The 14,927-nt window shown below is 47.8% G+C and overlaps 1 protein-coding gene across 4 annotated transcripts in view; it reads right to left on the bottom strand.

Annotated features, from left to right (window-relative positions):
• ZNF565 (zinc finger protein 565) overlaps positions 1-14,927 on the bottom strand; it is a 38,846-nt gene that overhangs the window by 12,868 nt on the left and 11,051 nt on the right. For 3 of the 4 annotated variants that reach the window (XM_025368647.1, XM_025368646.1, XM_025368649.1), the window contains exon 2: positions 9,859-9,932. The exons of the other annotated variant lie outside the window; for it this stretch is intronic. In XM_025368647.1, coding sequence (XP_025224432.1) covers positions 9,859-9,867 — 9 coding nt within the window. In that variant the 5' untranslated portion in view covers positions 9,868-9,932. The remainder of the gene's footprint in view (positions 1-9,858; positions 9,933-14,927) is intronic. 4 annotated transcript variants of the gene reach the window in all.

The raw sequence follows: 14,927 nt of genomic DNA, 5'->3' as shown, positions 1-14,927 counted from the left end.
TCTGTCACCCAGGTTGGAGTGTGGTGGCGCAATCGTAGCTCACGGGAGCCTTGACCTCCCAACTCAAGCTATCCCCCTGCCTCAGCCTCCCAAGTAGCTGGCACTAAAGGTGTGCACCACCATACCCAGCTAATTCTTTTTTTTTTTTTTTTTTTTTTTTTGAGACAGAGTCTCGCTCTGTCGCCCAGGCTGGAGTGCAGTGGCGCGATCTCGGCTCACTGTAAGCTCCGCCTCCCGGGTTCACGCCATTCTCCTGCCTCAGCCTCCCGAGTAGCTGGGACTACAGGCGCCCACAACCGCGCCCGGCTAATTTTTTGTATTTTTAGTAGAGACGGGGTTTCACCGTGGTCTCGATCTCCTGACCTTGTGATCCGCCTGTCTCGGCCTCCCAAAGTGCTGGGATTACAGGCGTGAGCCACCGCGCCCGGCCTAATTCTTTATTTTTTGTAGAGATGGGATCTCACTATGTTGTCCAGGCTGGTCTTGAATTCCTGGACTCAAGTGATCCACCCACCTTGACCTACCAAAGTGCTGGGATTATAGGTGTGGGCCACTGTGCCTGGCCCAATTTTTTTAAGACACAGAATCTTGCTCTGTCACCCAGTCTGGAGTGCAGTGGTGCAATCATGGCTCACTGTTGCCTCAAATTCCTGAGCTCAAGCAATCCTCCCACCTCAGCCTCCCAAGTGACTGGGACTACAGGCACATGTCACCATACTAAGCTATTTTTGTTAAAAATTATTTTTTGTAGAGGTGAGGTCTTGCTATATTGTCCAGGCTGGTCTCAAACTTCTGGGCTCAAGCAATCCTCCCACCTTGGCCTTCCAAAGAGCTGGGATTAAAAGTTGAGGCCGAGCCGGGCGCGGTGGCTCAAGCCTGTAATCCCAGCACTTTGGGAGGCCGAGACGGGCGGATCACGAGGTCAGGAGATCGAGACCATCCTGGCTAACACGGTGAAACCCCGTCTCTATTAAATACAAAAAAACTAGCCGGGCGAGGTGGCGGGNGGCGCGGTGGCTCAAGCCTGTAATCCCAGCACTTTGGGAGGCCGAGACGGGCGGATCACGAGGTCAGGAGATCGAGACCATCCTGGCTAACCCGGTGAAACCCCGTCTCTACTAAAAAATACAAAAAACTAGCCGGGCGAGGTGGTGGGCGCCTGTAGTCCCAGCTACTCGGGAGGCTGAGGCAGGAGAATGGCGTAAACCCGGGAGGTGGAGCTTGCAGTGAGCTGAGATCCGGCCACTGCACTCCAGCCTGGGCGACAGAGCGAGACTCCGTCTCAAAAAAAAAAAAATAAAAATAAAAATAAAAATAAAAGTCGAGCCACAGTGCCTTTTACCATTTTTTTTGTTGTTGTTGTTTTTGTTATGCTTTGTTTTGTTTTTTTGTTTGGTTTCTGAGATGCAGTCTCTCCCTGTTGCCCAGGCCAGAGTGCAGTGGCATGATTTCGGTTCACTACAACCTCCGCCTTCCAGGTTCAAGTGATTCTCCTGCCTCAGCCTCCCAAGTAGCTGGGATTACATGTGCATGCCACCACGCCTGGCTAATTTTTTTATTTCTTATTTTTTGAGACATAGTCTCACTCTGTCGCCCAGGCTGGAGTGCAGTGGCACAATCTCGGCTCACCGCAACCTCCACCTCCCGGGTTCAAGTGATTCTCCTGCCTCAGCCTCCAGAGTAACTGGGATTACAGGCGCATGCCACCACTCCTGGCTAATTTTTGTACCTTTAGTAGAGACGGGGTTTTACCATGTTGGCCAGGCTGGTTTTGAACACCTGACCTCCGGTGATCTACCTGCCTCGGCCTCCCAAGGTGTTGGGATTGCAGGCGTGAGCCACCATGCCCAGCCCCTAATTTTTGTAGTTTTAATAGAGATGGGGTTTCACCATGTTGGCCAGGCTGGTTGTGAACTCCTGACCTCAAGTGATCTAACCCTCTCGTTCTCCCACAGTGTTGGGATTACAGGTATGAGCCACTGTGCTCAGCCTCCTGTCCCTTTTTTTTTTTTTTTTTCTTGAGACAGAGTCTCACTCTGTCGCCCGGGCTGGAGTGCAGTGGTGCAATCTTGGCTTACTGCAACCCCCGCCTCCCAGGTTCAAGCAATTCTCCTGCCTCAGTCTCCCGAAGAGCTAGGACTACAGGCGCATGCCACCATGCACAGCTAATTTTTTGTATTTTTAGTAGAGACGGAGCTTTATCATGTTGGCCAGGCTGGTCTCAACCTCCTGACCTCATGATCTGCCTACCTTGGTCTCCCAAAGTGCTGGGATTACAGGCATGAGCCACCATGCCCAGCCCACCTGTCCCATTTTAAATGAGGTTAAAATTGATTAGTAGGGTCAGGTTTTGACAAGCTGACTCATCTAGTAAATATATTGAGGAGATGAAGAAGAATTTTTTTTTTTTTGAGATGGAGTCTTACCCTGTTTGCCCAGGCTAGAGTGCAGTGGCGCGATCTCAGTTCACTGCAAGCTCCGCCTCCCGGGTTCACGCCATTCTCCTGCCTCAGCCTCCTGAGTAGCTGGGACTACAGGTGCCCGCCACTGTGCCCGGCTAATTTTTTTGTATTTTTAGTAGAGACGGGGTTTCACCATGTTGGTTAGACTGGTCCTGACCTTGTGATGCGCCCACCTTGGCCTCCCAAAGTGTTGGGATGACAGGCTCAGCCACTGCACCCAGCCTAATTTTGATTTTTAATATATTTTTTTTGTAGAGACAGAATCTCACTATGTTACCCAGGCTGGTCTCAAACCTCTGGTCTGAAGTGATCCTCCCGCCTCAGCCTCCCAAAGCACTGGGATTACAGGCCTGAGCCACTACACCTGGCCAAGGACATTTACGAGGGGATGAAGAAGGGCACTGGAGGAAGGAGGTAATGAAGCATGACAGAATCTAGAGCTGCAGGCCTGTGCCATGAAGGAAGCATAATAAGCACAGTTATATGACTAACGGTTCATATACTCTTGAGCACTCCTGTGGCTACAGATAAAACTGTCTGCAGACAGCAGGACACTTCTATCTTCCATGGCCTGGGAATGAGCAGAAAAGAGCTAAGTGGGGTCCCATAAATAAGCGAAATAGGCTGGGCGTGGTGGCCCATGCTTGTAATCCCAGCACTTTGGGAGGCCGAGGCGGGTGGATCACCTGAGGTCAGAAGTTCAAGACCAGCCTGGTTAACATGGCGAAACCCAGTCTCTACTAAATATACAAAAACTAGCTGGGTGTGGTGGCGGGCGCCTGTAATTCCAGCTACTCAGGAGGCTGAGGCAGGAGAATCGCTTGAACCCGGGAGGCAGAGGTTGCAGTGAGCTGAGATCGTGCCATTGCGCTCCAGCCTGGGCAGGCAACAAGAGCAAAACTTCGTTCCATCCAATAAATAAATACATAAATAAATAAATAAGAAAGAAAGTAAGGAAGCGAAATAGCAAAACACACAAAACACACAGCAAACGTGGGCCTGGCAAATAATAATGTCTTTCAACAACGAGTCCACGCTGGGCATGGTGGCTCATGCCTGTAATCCCAGCACTTTGGGAGGCTGAGGTGGGTTGATCACTTGAGGCCAGGAGTTCAAGACCAGCCTGCCAACTGGGCATGGTGGTAATTCCAGCACTTTGGGAGGCTCAGGCAGGTGAATCACCTGAGGTCAGGAGTTCAAGAACATCCTGGCCAACATGGTGAAATCCCGTCTCTACTAAAAATACAAAAAATTAGCTGGGCATGGTGGCGGGTGCCTGTAATCCCAGCTACTTGGGGGGCTGAGGCAGGAGAATCGCTGGAACCCAGGAGGCAGACGTTGCAGTGTGCTGAGATTGTGACACTGCACTCCAGCCTGGGCAACAAGAGTGAAATTCCGTTTCAAAAAAAAAAAAAAAAAAAGGCCAGCCCAGCCAACAGGGCAAAACAACCCTGTCTCTACTAAAAATACAAAAAAATTAGCCAGGCGTGGTGGTGCATACCTGTAATCCCAGCTACTCAGGAGGCTGAGGCAAGATAATAGCTTGAACCCGGGAGGCAGAGGTTGCAGTGAGCCGAGATCGTGCCCCTGCACTCCAGCCTGGGTGACAGAGTGAGATTCTGTCTCAAAAAAACAAACAACAACAACAATAAAACCCAAAAAAGAAATCAGCTGGGCATGATGGTGCATGCCTGTAGTCCCAGCTACTAGGGAGGCTGAGGCAGAAGAATCGCTTGAACCTGGTAGGTGGAGATTGCAGTGAGCTGAGATTGCGCCACTGCACTCCAGCCTGGGCGACAGAGCAAGACCCCATCTCAAAAACAATATAAATAAATACATAAAAATGAAAGAAGGAAGAGAGAAGGAAGTTAGAAGGGAGGGCAGGCAGGCAGGCAGAAAGACACAGACTGTTATTGGTTGCATACTATTGTAGGTTATGTCTTGTAAGATACGTTGATTCCACTATTTTCGTGTACTTAGCTTAAATAAGATGTGTATGTTAAAGTGGCTTATATCTAAAAGGCAATAACAAATGCTAGTGAGGATGTGAACAGAAGGGAACCCTTGGACACTTTGTTGGGAATGTAAATTAGTGAATGTAAATCACTATGGAGAACAGTTTGGAGGTTCCTCAAAAAACTAAAAACGGAGCTACCCTGTGGTCCAGCAATACCACTGCTGGGTATATACAAGAAAGGAAATCAGTAGTCCAGGCACAGTGGCTCATGCCTGTAATCCCAGCACTTTGGGAGGCCAAGGTGGGCGGATAACCTGAGGTCAAGAGTTCCAGACCAGCCTGGCCAACATGGTGAAACCCCATTTCTACTAAAAATACAAAAAATTAGCTAGGCATGGTGGTGTACGCCTGTAATCCCAGCTACTTGGGAGGCTGAGGCAGGAGAATCACTTGAACCCAGGAGGTGGAGGTTGCAGTGAGCCAAGATCGTGCCACTGCCGGCTTGGGCAACAAGAACGAAATTCCGTCTCAAAAAAAAAAAAAAAAAAAAAGAAAAGAAAAGAAAAGAAAAGAAAGAAAATCAGTATATGGAAGAGATATCTGCACTCCATGTTTGCGGCAGCACTGTCCACAATAGTCAAGATTTGGAATCAACCCAAGTGTCTGTCAACAGATGAATGGATAAAGAAAATGTGGTACATATACACAATAGAGTACTATTCAGCCACAAAAAGAATGAGATCTGGTCATCTGCAACATGAATGGAACTGGAGGTCATTATGCTACATGAAATAAGCCAGGCACAGAGAGACAAACTGCATGTTCTCACTTATTTGTGGATCTAAAAATCAAAACAATTCAACTCATGGTCATAGAGAGTGGAAGGATGATTACTGAAAGCTGGGAAGGGCACAGGGAGGCTGAGGGGGAGGTGGGGATGGTTAATGGGTACAAAAAATAGAAAGAATAAGACCTACTATTTGGTAGCACAACAGGCTGACTATAGTCAATAAGAACTTAATTGTACTTTTTTTTTTTTTTTTTTTTTTTGTGATGGAGTTTTGCTGTCACCCAGGCTGGAGTGCAGTCGCATGATCTTAGCTCACTGCAACCTCTGCTGTGGGGTTCAAGTCATTCTCCTGCCTCAGTCTCCAGAGTAGCTGGGATTACAGGCACCCACCACCATACCCAGCTAATTTTTGTATTTTTTAGTAGAGATGGGGTTTCCTCATGTTGGCCAGGCTGGTCTTGAACTCCTGATCTCAAATGATCTGCCTGCCTTGGCCTCCCAAAGTGCTGGGATTACAGGTGTGAGCCACCGTGCCTGGCCTAACTGTATATTTTAAAATAAAGAGTGTCATTGGAATGTTTGTAACTCAAAGGATAAATGCTTGAGGGGTTGGATATCCCATTCTTCATGATATGCTTATTTCACACTGCATGCCTGTATCACAACATCTCATGTACTCCATAAATACACACACCTACTATGTACTGACAAAAATTTAAAATTAAAAAAAATTTAAAACACAAGATGTGTAAAATCTTCAGGATTTATTATATGCTTGCTAATATTCACATTCCTTCACTGTCCACTTCTGCTTGTTCCTGAAATCAGAAAGCTGATAGAGGGTATACCTCCATATATGTTGTAGGTTACATAAATGTGACCTACAACCAACACATATGTTCAAACTTAAAATGGACCACTTTACGGTTATTCATTTCTCATACATATCCTTGCAAGACTGAAGAGTGTTCCGTCACTAAAGTTCCTAATCACGGCCCCTTCCTAAAGGTCTCACAAAACAGATGTTACCACATACAGAGACCAAGACCAATCCCTACAACTGCTACCATGTTTACGTGGAGAGAGAAGGCTGTAGGCTTCTACTGCAAACACCCTGATATTGGGTAAAACATAACACCCTTTTGGCCGGGCGCGGTGGCTCAAGCCTGTAATCCCAGCACTTTGGGAGGCCGAGGCGGGTGGATCACGAGGTCAGGAGATCAAGACTATCCTGGCTAACATGGTGAAACCCCGTCTCTACTAAAAATACAAAAAATTAGCCGGGCACGGTGGCGGGCGCCTGTAGTCCCAGCTACTTGGGAGGCTGAGGCGGGAGAATGGCGTGAACCCGGGAGGCGGAGCTTGCAGTGAGCCGAGATCACGCCACTGCACTCCAGCCTGGGAGACACAGTGAGACTCCGTCTCAAAAAAAAAAAAAAAAAAAAAAAAACATAACACCCTTTTAAATGAATTTCTTTCCTTCTTTCTCTCTCTCTTTTTTTTGAGACAGTGTCTAACTCTGTTGCCCAGGCTGCAGCGCAGTGGCGTGATCTCGGCTCACTGCAACCTCTGCCTCCCAGGCTCAAGCAATTCTCCTGCCTGAGCCTCCTGAGTAGCTGGGACTACAGGTGGCACACCATTGCACGCAGCTAAATTTCGTATATATATATTTTATGTAGAGACAGGCTTTTGCCATGTTGTGCAGGCTGGTCTTGTACTCCTGAGCTCAGGTAATTCACCTGCCTTGGCCTCCCAAAGTGCTGGGATTACAGGCGTGAGCCACCATGCCTAACTTTGTGTTTTTCAATTTAAATTTAAATTTTTGTTTGTAGAGATGGGGTCTCACTACATTGCCCCAGCTGGTCTTGAACTCCTGGTCTCAAGTGATCCTCCTACCTTGGCCTCCCAAAGTGTTGGAATTACAGGGTGAGCCACTGTGCCCGGCCAGAACTTTTCTTAATGCTGGTTATATCTATCAACATTTTCCCACCTTAGAAATTAAAAGAAAGAAATTTAATTTTTTTTTTTTTTTTTTTTTGAGACAGTCTCATTCTATCAGTCAGTCTGGAGTGCAGTGATACAATCTTGGCTCACTGCAACCTCTGCCTCCCAGGTTCAAGTGATTCTCGTGCCTCAGTCTCCTGAGCAGCTGGAATTACAGACATGTGCCACCATGCCCGGCTAATTTTTGTATTTTTAGTACAGACAGTTTCATTGTGTTTGTCAGGCTGGTCTCGAACTCCTGACCTCAGGTGATCCGTCTGCCTCAGCCTCCCAAAGTGCTGGATTACAGGTATCAGACACTGCATCCAGCTGAGAAATTTTATTTTATTTTATTTTATTTTTTTATTTTATTTTTTTTTTTTTGAGACGGAGTCTCGCTCTGTCGCCCAGGCTGGAGTGCAGTGGCGCGATCTCGGCTCACTGCAAGCTCCGCCTCCCGGGCTTACGCCATTCTCCTGCCTCAGCCTCCCGAGTAGCTGGGACCACAGGCACCCGCCACCTCGCCCGGCTAGTTTTTTGTATTTTTTAGTAGAGACGGGGTTTCACCGTGTTCGCCAGGATGGTCTCGATCTCCTGACCTCGTGATCCGCCCGTCTCGGCCTCCCAAAGTGCTGGGATTACAGGCTTGAGCCACCGCGCCCGGCCGAGAAATTTTAAAAATATTTTAACAACAAATAAACCTGTTACCTATTAATATCAATAACATATATTTTATGAAACATAACTCTATTGTCAAAATCAAAAAATTTAGTGGTATTGTTTTACATTTTTGTAAATATCTTTAATGATTGGTCAACTAAAAGAAAGTTGGAATTTTTTTTTTTTTTTTTTTGAGACGGAGTCTCGCTCTGTTGCCCAGGCTGGAGTGCAGTGGTGCAATCTCAGCTCACTGCAACCTCCGCCTCACAGGTTCAAGTGATTCTCTTGCCTCAGCCTCCCGAGTAGCTGGGACTACAGATACCTGCCACTGCACCCAGCTAATTTCTGTATTTTTAGTAGAGACGGAGTTTCACCATGTTGACCAGGATGGTCTTGATCTCTTGACCTTGTGACCCACCCGCCTTGGCCTCCCAAAGTGCTGTGATTACAGGTGTGAGCAACCACACTCGGCCTATATATATATTTTGTGAGACAGAGTCTCACTATTTCGCCCAAGCTGGAGTGCAGTGGCATGATCTCTGCTTATGACAACCTTGGCCTCCTGGGTTCAAGTGATTCTCCTACTTCAGCCTCTCAAGTAGCTGGGGTTATAGGCATCCACCACCACTGTGCCCAGCTATATATATATATATATATATTTTTTTTTTTGACAGTATTAAATGTCTTGTGGTTTTTTCAAGAGGGGGTAACATTTAAAAATAGAATAAAGAATCCAGGTGCCATGGCTCATGCCTGTAATCCCAGTACTAGGAGGCTGAGGTGGAAGGACTGCGTGAGCCCCAGAGTTTGAGACCAGTCTGGGCAACACAGTGAGACCTGGTCTCTACAAAAACTTAAAAAGTTAGCTGGGAGTGGTGGCATGTGGCTGTGGTCCTAGCTACTTGGGAGGCTGAGGTGGGAGGATGGCTTGAGCCCAGGAGGCTGAGGCTGCAGTGAGCCTTGATTGCACCACTGTGCTCCAGTCTGGGTGACAGAGTGAGACCCTGTCTCAAAAAATGAAACAAAGCGGCCGGGCGCGGTGGCTCACGCCTGTAATCCCAGCACTTTGGGAGGCCGAGGCGGGCGGATCACAAGGTCAGGAGATCGAGACCATGGTGAAACCCCGTCTCTACTAAAAATACAAAAAATGAGCCGGGCGCGGTGGCGGGCGCCTGTAGTTCCAGCTACTCAGGAGGCTGAGGCAGGAGAATGGCGTGAACCCAGGAGGCAGAGCTTGCAGTGAGCCAGGATCGCGCCACTGCACTCCAGCTTGGGCGACAGAGCAAGACTCCGTCTCAAAGAAAAAAAAAAAAAAAAAAAAATGAAACAAAGCAAAAACACAGAAGAAAGAAACCACCCAAGACAATGGAAAAGATGAAACTATTTTATTTCATCTTTGGCCCCCTTCAACCACAGTTATGATAAGGGAGACGCTCATATTTCTCTCAAGAGAAGGTATTTCTACCGTACTGGTGCTCTGCTAAGAGCATGCATTTATTTATTTATTATTTATTTCTTTATTTAGACAGAGTCTCGTTCTGTCTCCCAGGGTGGAGTGCAGTGGGGCAATCTTGGCTCCCTACAACCTCCATCTCCCAGGTTCAAATGATTCTCCTGCCTCAGCCTCCTGAGTAGCTGGGACTACAGGTATGCAGTACCACGCCTGGCTAATTTTTATATTTTTAGTAGAGACGGGGTTTCACCATGTTGTCCAGGCTGGTCTCGAACTCCTGGCCTCAAGCGATCCGCCCGCCTCAGCCTCCCAAAGTGCTGAGATTACAGGCATGTGCCACCACGCCCAGCCTATGCTCTGCTAAGAGGACTACAGACACGTGGACAATGCTGGAGAGGAGAGGGCCACCGAGGGACTTGGGCACCATCACTCATCTCCCGGAATGGACGAACTGTGAAAAGGATACAGGGAAGCTCCAGGATAAAAAACACAGTGTCCATATAATCTGGGGTGAAGACAGATTATTCTAAGGATAGAAGGAATTTCAACATACCTGGGCCATGGCTTTTAGAACTATTTGACCTGCTCTGATTTCTCTGGATTCTTCTCTTGGACAAGTGCAGAGTCCTGAAAAAGCAAAATGGGGGGAGATAGGATAACCTCTGATAAACCGAGCTTGCCTCAGCACTCCCAAATAGATGAGCTTAAAAGAACTGTACTTCCAATGTCTCGGATCTGCTTCTCCCACCTCTCCATGTCCTACCACACAAGAACTAACATTAAGAACTACGGAGTTGGCCAGGCGTGGTGGCTCACACCTGTAATCCTAGCACCTTGGGAGGCTGAGGCACGAGAATTGCTCAAACCTGAAAGGTGGAGGTTGCAGTGAGCGGAGACTGTGCCACCGCACTCCAGCCTGGGCGACAGAGCGAGACTTGGTCTCAAAACAAACAAACAAAATACAAAACAAAACAAAACTGCAGAGTTAACAAAACCCAGTCTCTTCCTAAACAGTAAGGAACCTAAAAGCAGAAAGATGGTTTCAAAGTAGATGTACTGCAGCACTGACACAGAACCCAGGCACTACCAAGGGAGGGATTACGGCGGACACAGTTCTCCATCTTGTTGATGCTAAACTTGGCCCTAGATGGGGCCTAGAAGGCTCCCACCTGCTCCAAATGACAGCAAGGATATTACAACTCACACTCACTTGATGCATAAGGATGAGGACAGTACCATCAGGCTAGGAACACAGACCATCTATGCAGGCCAAATCTTGAGTAAAAGACATCCCTAAACAGTCTTCTAGCTTCTCCAGGCTCAACAGGCAAAACCTCCTGGGCATCTCACTGGCTCCACTTCCTCCTTCCAAGTCCAAAATGGGACTACACCATGCATACTATAGGCTTTGTCAATGCCTCCAGCCCCAGTTCGACTGACCAGACAGAAGCAAGAAAGCCCCAGTAATACAGGCCTCTTGTTTGCATATCCACACATCCAGAGTACTGCCCTCCATGGGAACTCAATTTCTAGAAGCCTCTTGGCCCAGCACTCTTTATTTCTCATCTGAGCCCTCCCTACTGCATTCTTTTTTTTTTTTTTTTTTTTAAGACTAGACAGCCGGGCGCAGTGGCTCACACCTGTAATTCCAGCACTTTGGGAGGCCAAGGTGGGTGGATCACCCGAGGCCTGGAGTTCGAGACTTGCCTAACCAACATGGAGAAACCCCATCTCAAGTAAAAGTACAAAAAATTGGCAGGGCGTGGTGGTGCATGCCTGTAATCTCAGCTACTCAGGAGGCTGAGGCAGGAGAATTGCTTGAACCCGAGAGGCAGAGGTTGTGGTGAGCTGAGATCGCACCATTGCAGTCCAGCCTGGGCTACAAAAGTAAAACTCTGTCTCACAAAAAACAAAACAAAACAAAACAAAACAAAAGACAAGTAGAGTAGTGAGAAGAAGGGGAAGAGAACAAGGAGTTCAATTCATAACTGACTGTGAACAATCAATGGAGATAACTCACTACCTTCCGACCATCTACTGCTTTTCTGCAGAACATCACGTCCCCATTGACTGTGAGGCTGGCAGTTGCTGAGTCTGAAGTCCTGTGAATGGTCTACGTCTCAAAGGAATGAGAAGTCAGAGTTTTAAGGAGGGTTTTTTTTTTCCCTTTTGAGACAGGGTCTCACTCTGTTGCCCAGGCTGGAGTGCAGAGGTGCGATCTCAGCTCACTGCAACCTTTGCCTCCCAGGTTCAAGCGATTCTCCTGCCTCAACCTCCTGAGTAGCTGGGAGTGCAGGTACATGCCACCATGCCCAGCTGAATTTTTGTATTTTTAGTAGAGACACGGTTTCACCATGTTGGCCAGGCTGGTCTTGAACTCCTTGCCTCAAGTGATCCGCCCACCCTGGCCTCCCAAAGTGTTGGGATTAGCGGGGTATGAGCCACTGTGCCTGGCCTAACAAGGGTATTAAATCTGATCTAATTAGAGGTGCAAGAAGCTTCCCATAGGGGGTGGGTCAAAAGAAATACTTTTTTTTTTTTTTTGTGAAATGGGGTTTCACTCTGTCACCCAGGCTGGAGTGCAGCGGCACGATCTCGGATCACTGCAAGCTCTGCCTCCCAGACTCAAGTGATCCTTCCACCTCAGCCTCCCAAGTAGCTAGGATCACAGGCATGCACCACCACACCTGGCTAATTTTTGCATTTTTGATACAGATATGGTTTTGCCATGTCGGCCAGGCTGGTCTTGAACTCCTGAGCTCAAGTGATCTGCCTACCTCGGCCTCCAAAAGTGCTGGGATTACAGATGTGAGCTACCGAGCCCAGCTAAGGAAGACTAACTTAATCGATGGGGATGGTGTCAAGAAAACTTTTCCGTAAAATGTAGAATAGGAATTGGGTTCTGAAATCTCAGGGAGGTTTAATAGGCAGAAAAGGGACAGAGAATATTGTGAGCACAGTGAAATGCAATGGCAAAAACACTGGACTGAAAGCGAATGGTGTGTTTGGGAGACTGAGAATGATTTGGAATGAGTTGTGTAGTTTGCGGAAATGTCTGGATAAGTGCTGTCCAACAGGATGTTCTGTGAGGATGGAAATCTTCAAATCCGCGCTGTAAATATTGTAGTCATAGGTGGCTACTGAGCATATGAAATGTGGCTAGTATGGCTGAGAAGCTAAAGTTTTTATTTGATTTTAATTAATCTAAATTTAAATTTAATTAGCTCTAGAATCTAGAGGCAGATAATGCTGGAGATAACATCAGGGGTTAGAAAATGAAGGTGTACGGGCTGGGTGCAGTCGCTCACGCCTGTCATCCCAGCACTCTGGGAGGCCGAGGTGGGCCAATCACCTGAGGTCAGGAGTTCGAGACCAGGCTGGCCAACATGGTGAAACCCCCTCTCTACTAAAAATATAAAAATTAGCCAGGCATGGTGGTGCATGCCTGTAGCCAGCTACTTGGGAGGCTGAGGCAGGAGAATTGCTTGAACGAACCTGGGAGGCGGAGGTTGTAGTGAGCCAAGATCACGCCACTCCACTCCAGCCTGGGCCACAGAGCGAGATTCTGTTTCAAAAAAAGAAAGAAAAGAAAATGAAGGTGTATGAATGAAAAAACTGTGAGGGCAAGGACCAGTGGGTCTCATCATCACTCTAACCAGTACTTGCCACAGTGTCTTGAGAACACAGGTGACCAATAAATATAGGCTGAATACATAAAAGTTAGGTTCTTTGGAAAGCTGAGGTGTGTGGATTGCTTAAAAGCCCAGGAATCTGAAACCACCCTGGGTAACATAGTGAGCCCTCATCTCTATCTTTCAAAAAAGGTAGATTTTGGCTGGGCGCGGTGGCTCAAGCCTGTAATCCCAGCACTTTGGGAGGCCGAGACGGGCAGATCACGAGGTCAGGAGATCGAGACCATCCTGGCTAACACAGTGAAACCCCGTCTCTACTAAAAAATACAAAAAAAAACTAGCCGGGTGTGGTGGCGGGCGCCTGTAGTCCCAGCTACTTGGGAGGCTGAGGCAGGAGAATGGCGTAAACCCAGGAGGCGGAGCTTGCAGTGAGCTGAGATCCAGCCACTGCACTCCAACCTGGGCGACAGAGCAAGACTCCGTCTCAAAAAAAAAAAAAAAAAAAGGTAGGTTTTCAGCCGGGCACGGTGGCCCACGCCTGTAATCCCAGCACTTTGGGAGGCCGAGGCTGGTGGATCACCTGAAATCAGGAGTTTGAGACCAGCCTGGCCAACATGGCGAAACCCCGTCTCTACCAAAAATACAAAAATTAGCTACTCGGGAGGCTGAGGCAGGGAGAATCGCTTGAATTCGGGAGGCAGAGGTTGCAGTGAGCCGAGATCATGCCATTGCACTCCAACCTGGGGAACAGAGTGAGACTCTGTCTCCAAAAAAAAAAAAAAGAAAGAAATAAAAAGTAGGTTTTCACTTATTAATGAAATGGAAGGCAACCTAAGAATTTAAAGATGGACGTGACAGGACCAATATGGCCAGGTTATTTTGGAGAGGTGTAACCTTGGAGTCAGAAAGATTGAGAGGTGCTTGTACTTTTTCAGGCAAACAAAGAGGGCCTGATTCAGGACACTGACAGTAGAAAGGAGGAGGGAGATAAATTCAAAATGTAGATTAGATGAAATCAACAGTTTCTGGCATCTGATAGATATGGAGGCAGAGAAAAGGAAGTCAGAATTCTTTCATATTTACTGGGCTCCTATCTCAACTGGCACTGTTCTAGGCACGAGGAAAGAAAGTAATTCAAGTCCCAGTTGATCTCATATTCTGTGTTTTTTTTTTTTTTTTTGAGACAGAATCTCGTTCTGTCACCCAGGCTGCAGTGCAGTGATGAGCTCTCGGCTCACTGCAACCCCCACCTCCCAGGTTCAAGCAATTCTTTTGCCTCAGCCTCCCAAGTAGCTGGAATTACAAGCGTGCACCATCATGCTCTGCTAATTTTTATAACTTTTGTAGAGACGGGGTCTTGCCTTGTTGGCCAGGCTGGTCTTCAACTCCTGACCTCAAGTGATCTGCCCACTTCAGCCTCCCAAAGTGCTGGGATTACAGGTGCAAGCCACTGTGTTTGGCTGGATCTTACATCCTACGGGAAGAGACAACCAACAAACACTGATATACGGAGATAGATGGGACTGAGGGCTGGGCACAGTAGCTCACTCCTGTGATCTCAGCACTTTGAGGGGCCAAGGCAGGAGGATAACTTCAGGCCAGGAGTTCAAGATCAGCCTGGGCAGCAAAGTGAGGCCCCCCATCTCCACAAAAAATTTGAAGGAAAAAAAAAAGAAAGAAAAAAGATGAAGGCCGGGCGCGGTGGCTCAAGCCTGTAATCCCAGCACTTTGGGAGGCCGAGGCGGGTGGATCACGAGGTCAGGAGATCGAGACCATCCTGGCTAACATGGTGAAACCCCGTCTCTACTAAAAATACAAAAAACTAGCCGGGCGTGGTGGCGGGCGCCTGTAGTCCCAGCTACTCGGAGGCTGAGGCAGGAGAATGGCGTGAACCTGGGAGGCGGAGCTTGCAGTGAGCCGAGATCGCGCCACTGCACTCCAGCCTGGGTGACACAGCGCGAGACTCCGTCTCAAAAAAAAAAAAAAAAAA

Source organism: Theropithecus gelada, chromosome 19 (genome assembly GCF_003255815.1).
Source record: "Theropithecus gelada isolate Dixy chromosome 19, Tgel_1.0, whole genome shotgun sequence".
In the NCBI taxonomy this organism is placed as follows: domain Eukaryota; kingdom Metazoa; phylum Chordata; class Mammalia; order Primates; family Cercopithecidae; genus Theropithecus; species Theropithecus gelada.
The sequence above is the reverse complement of the archived record's forward strand: the minus strand, read 5'-3'. Positions and strand labels throughout refer to the sequence as shown.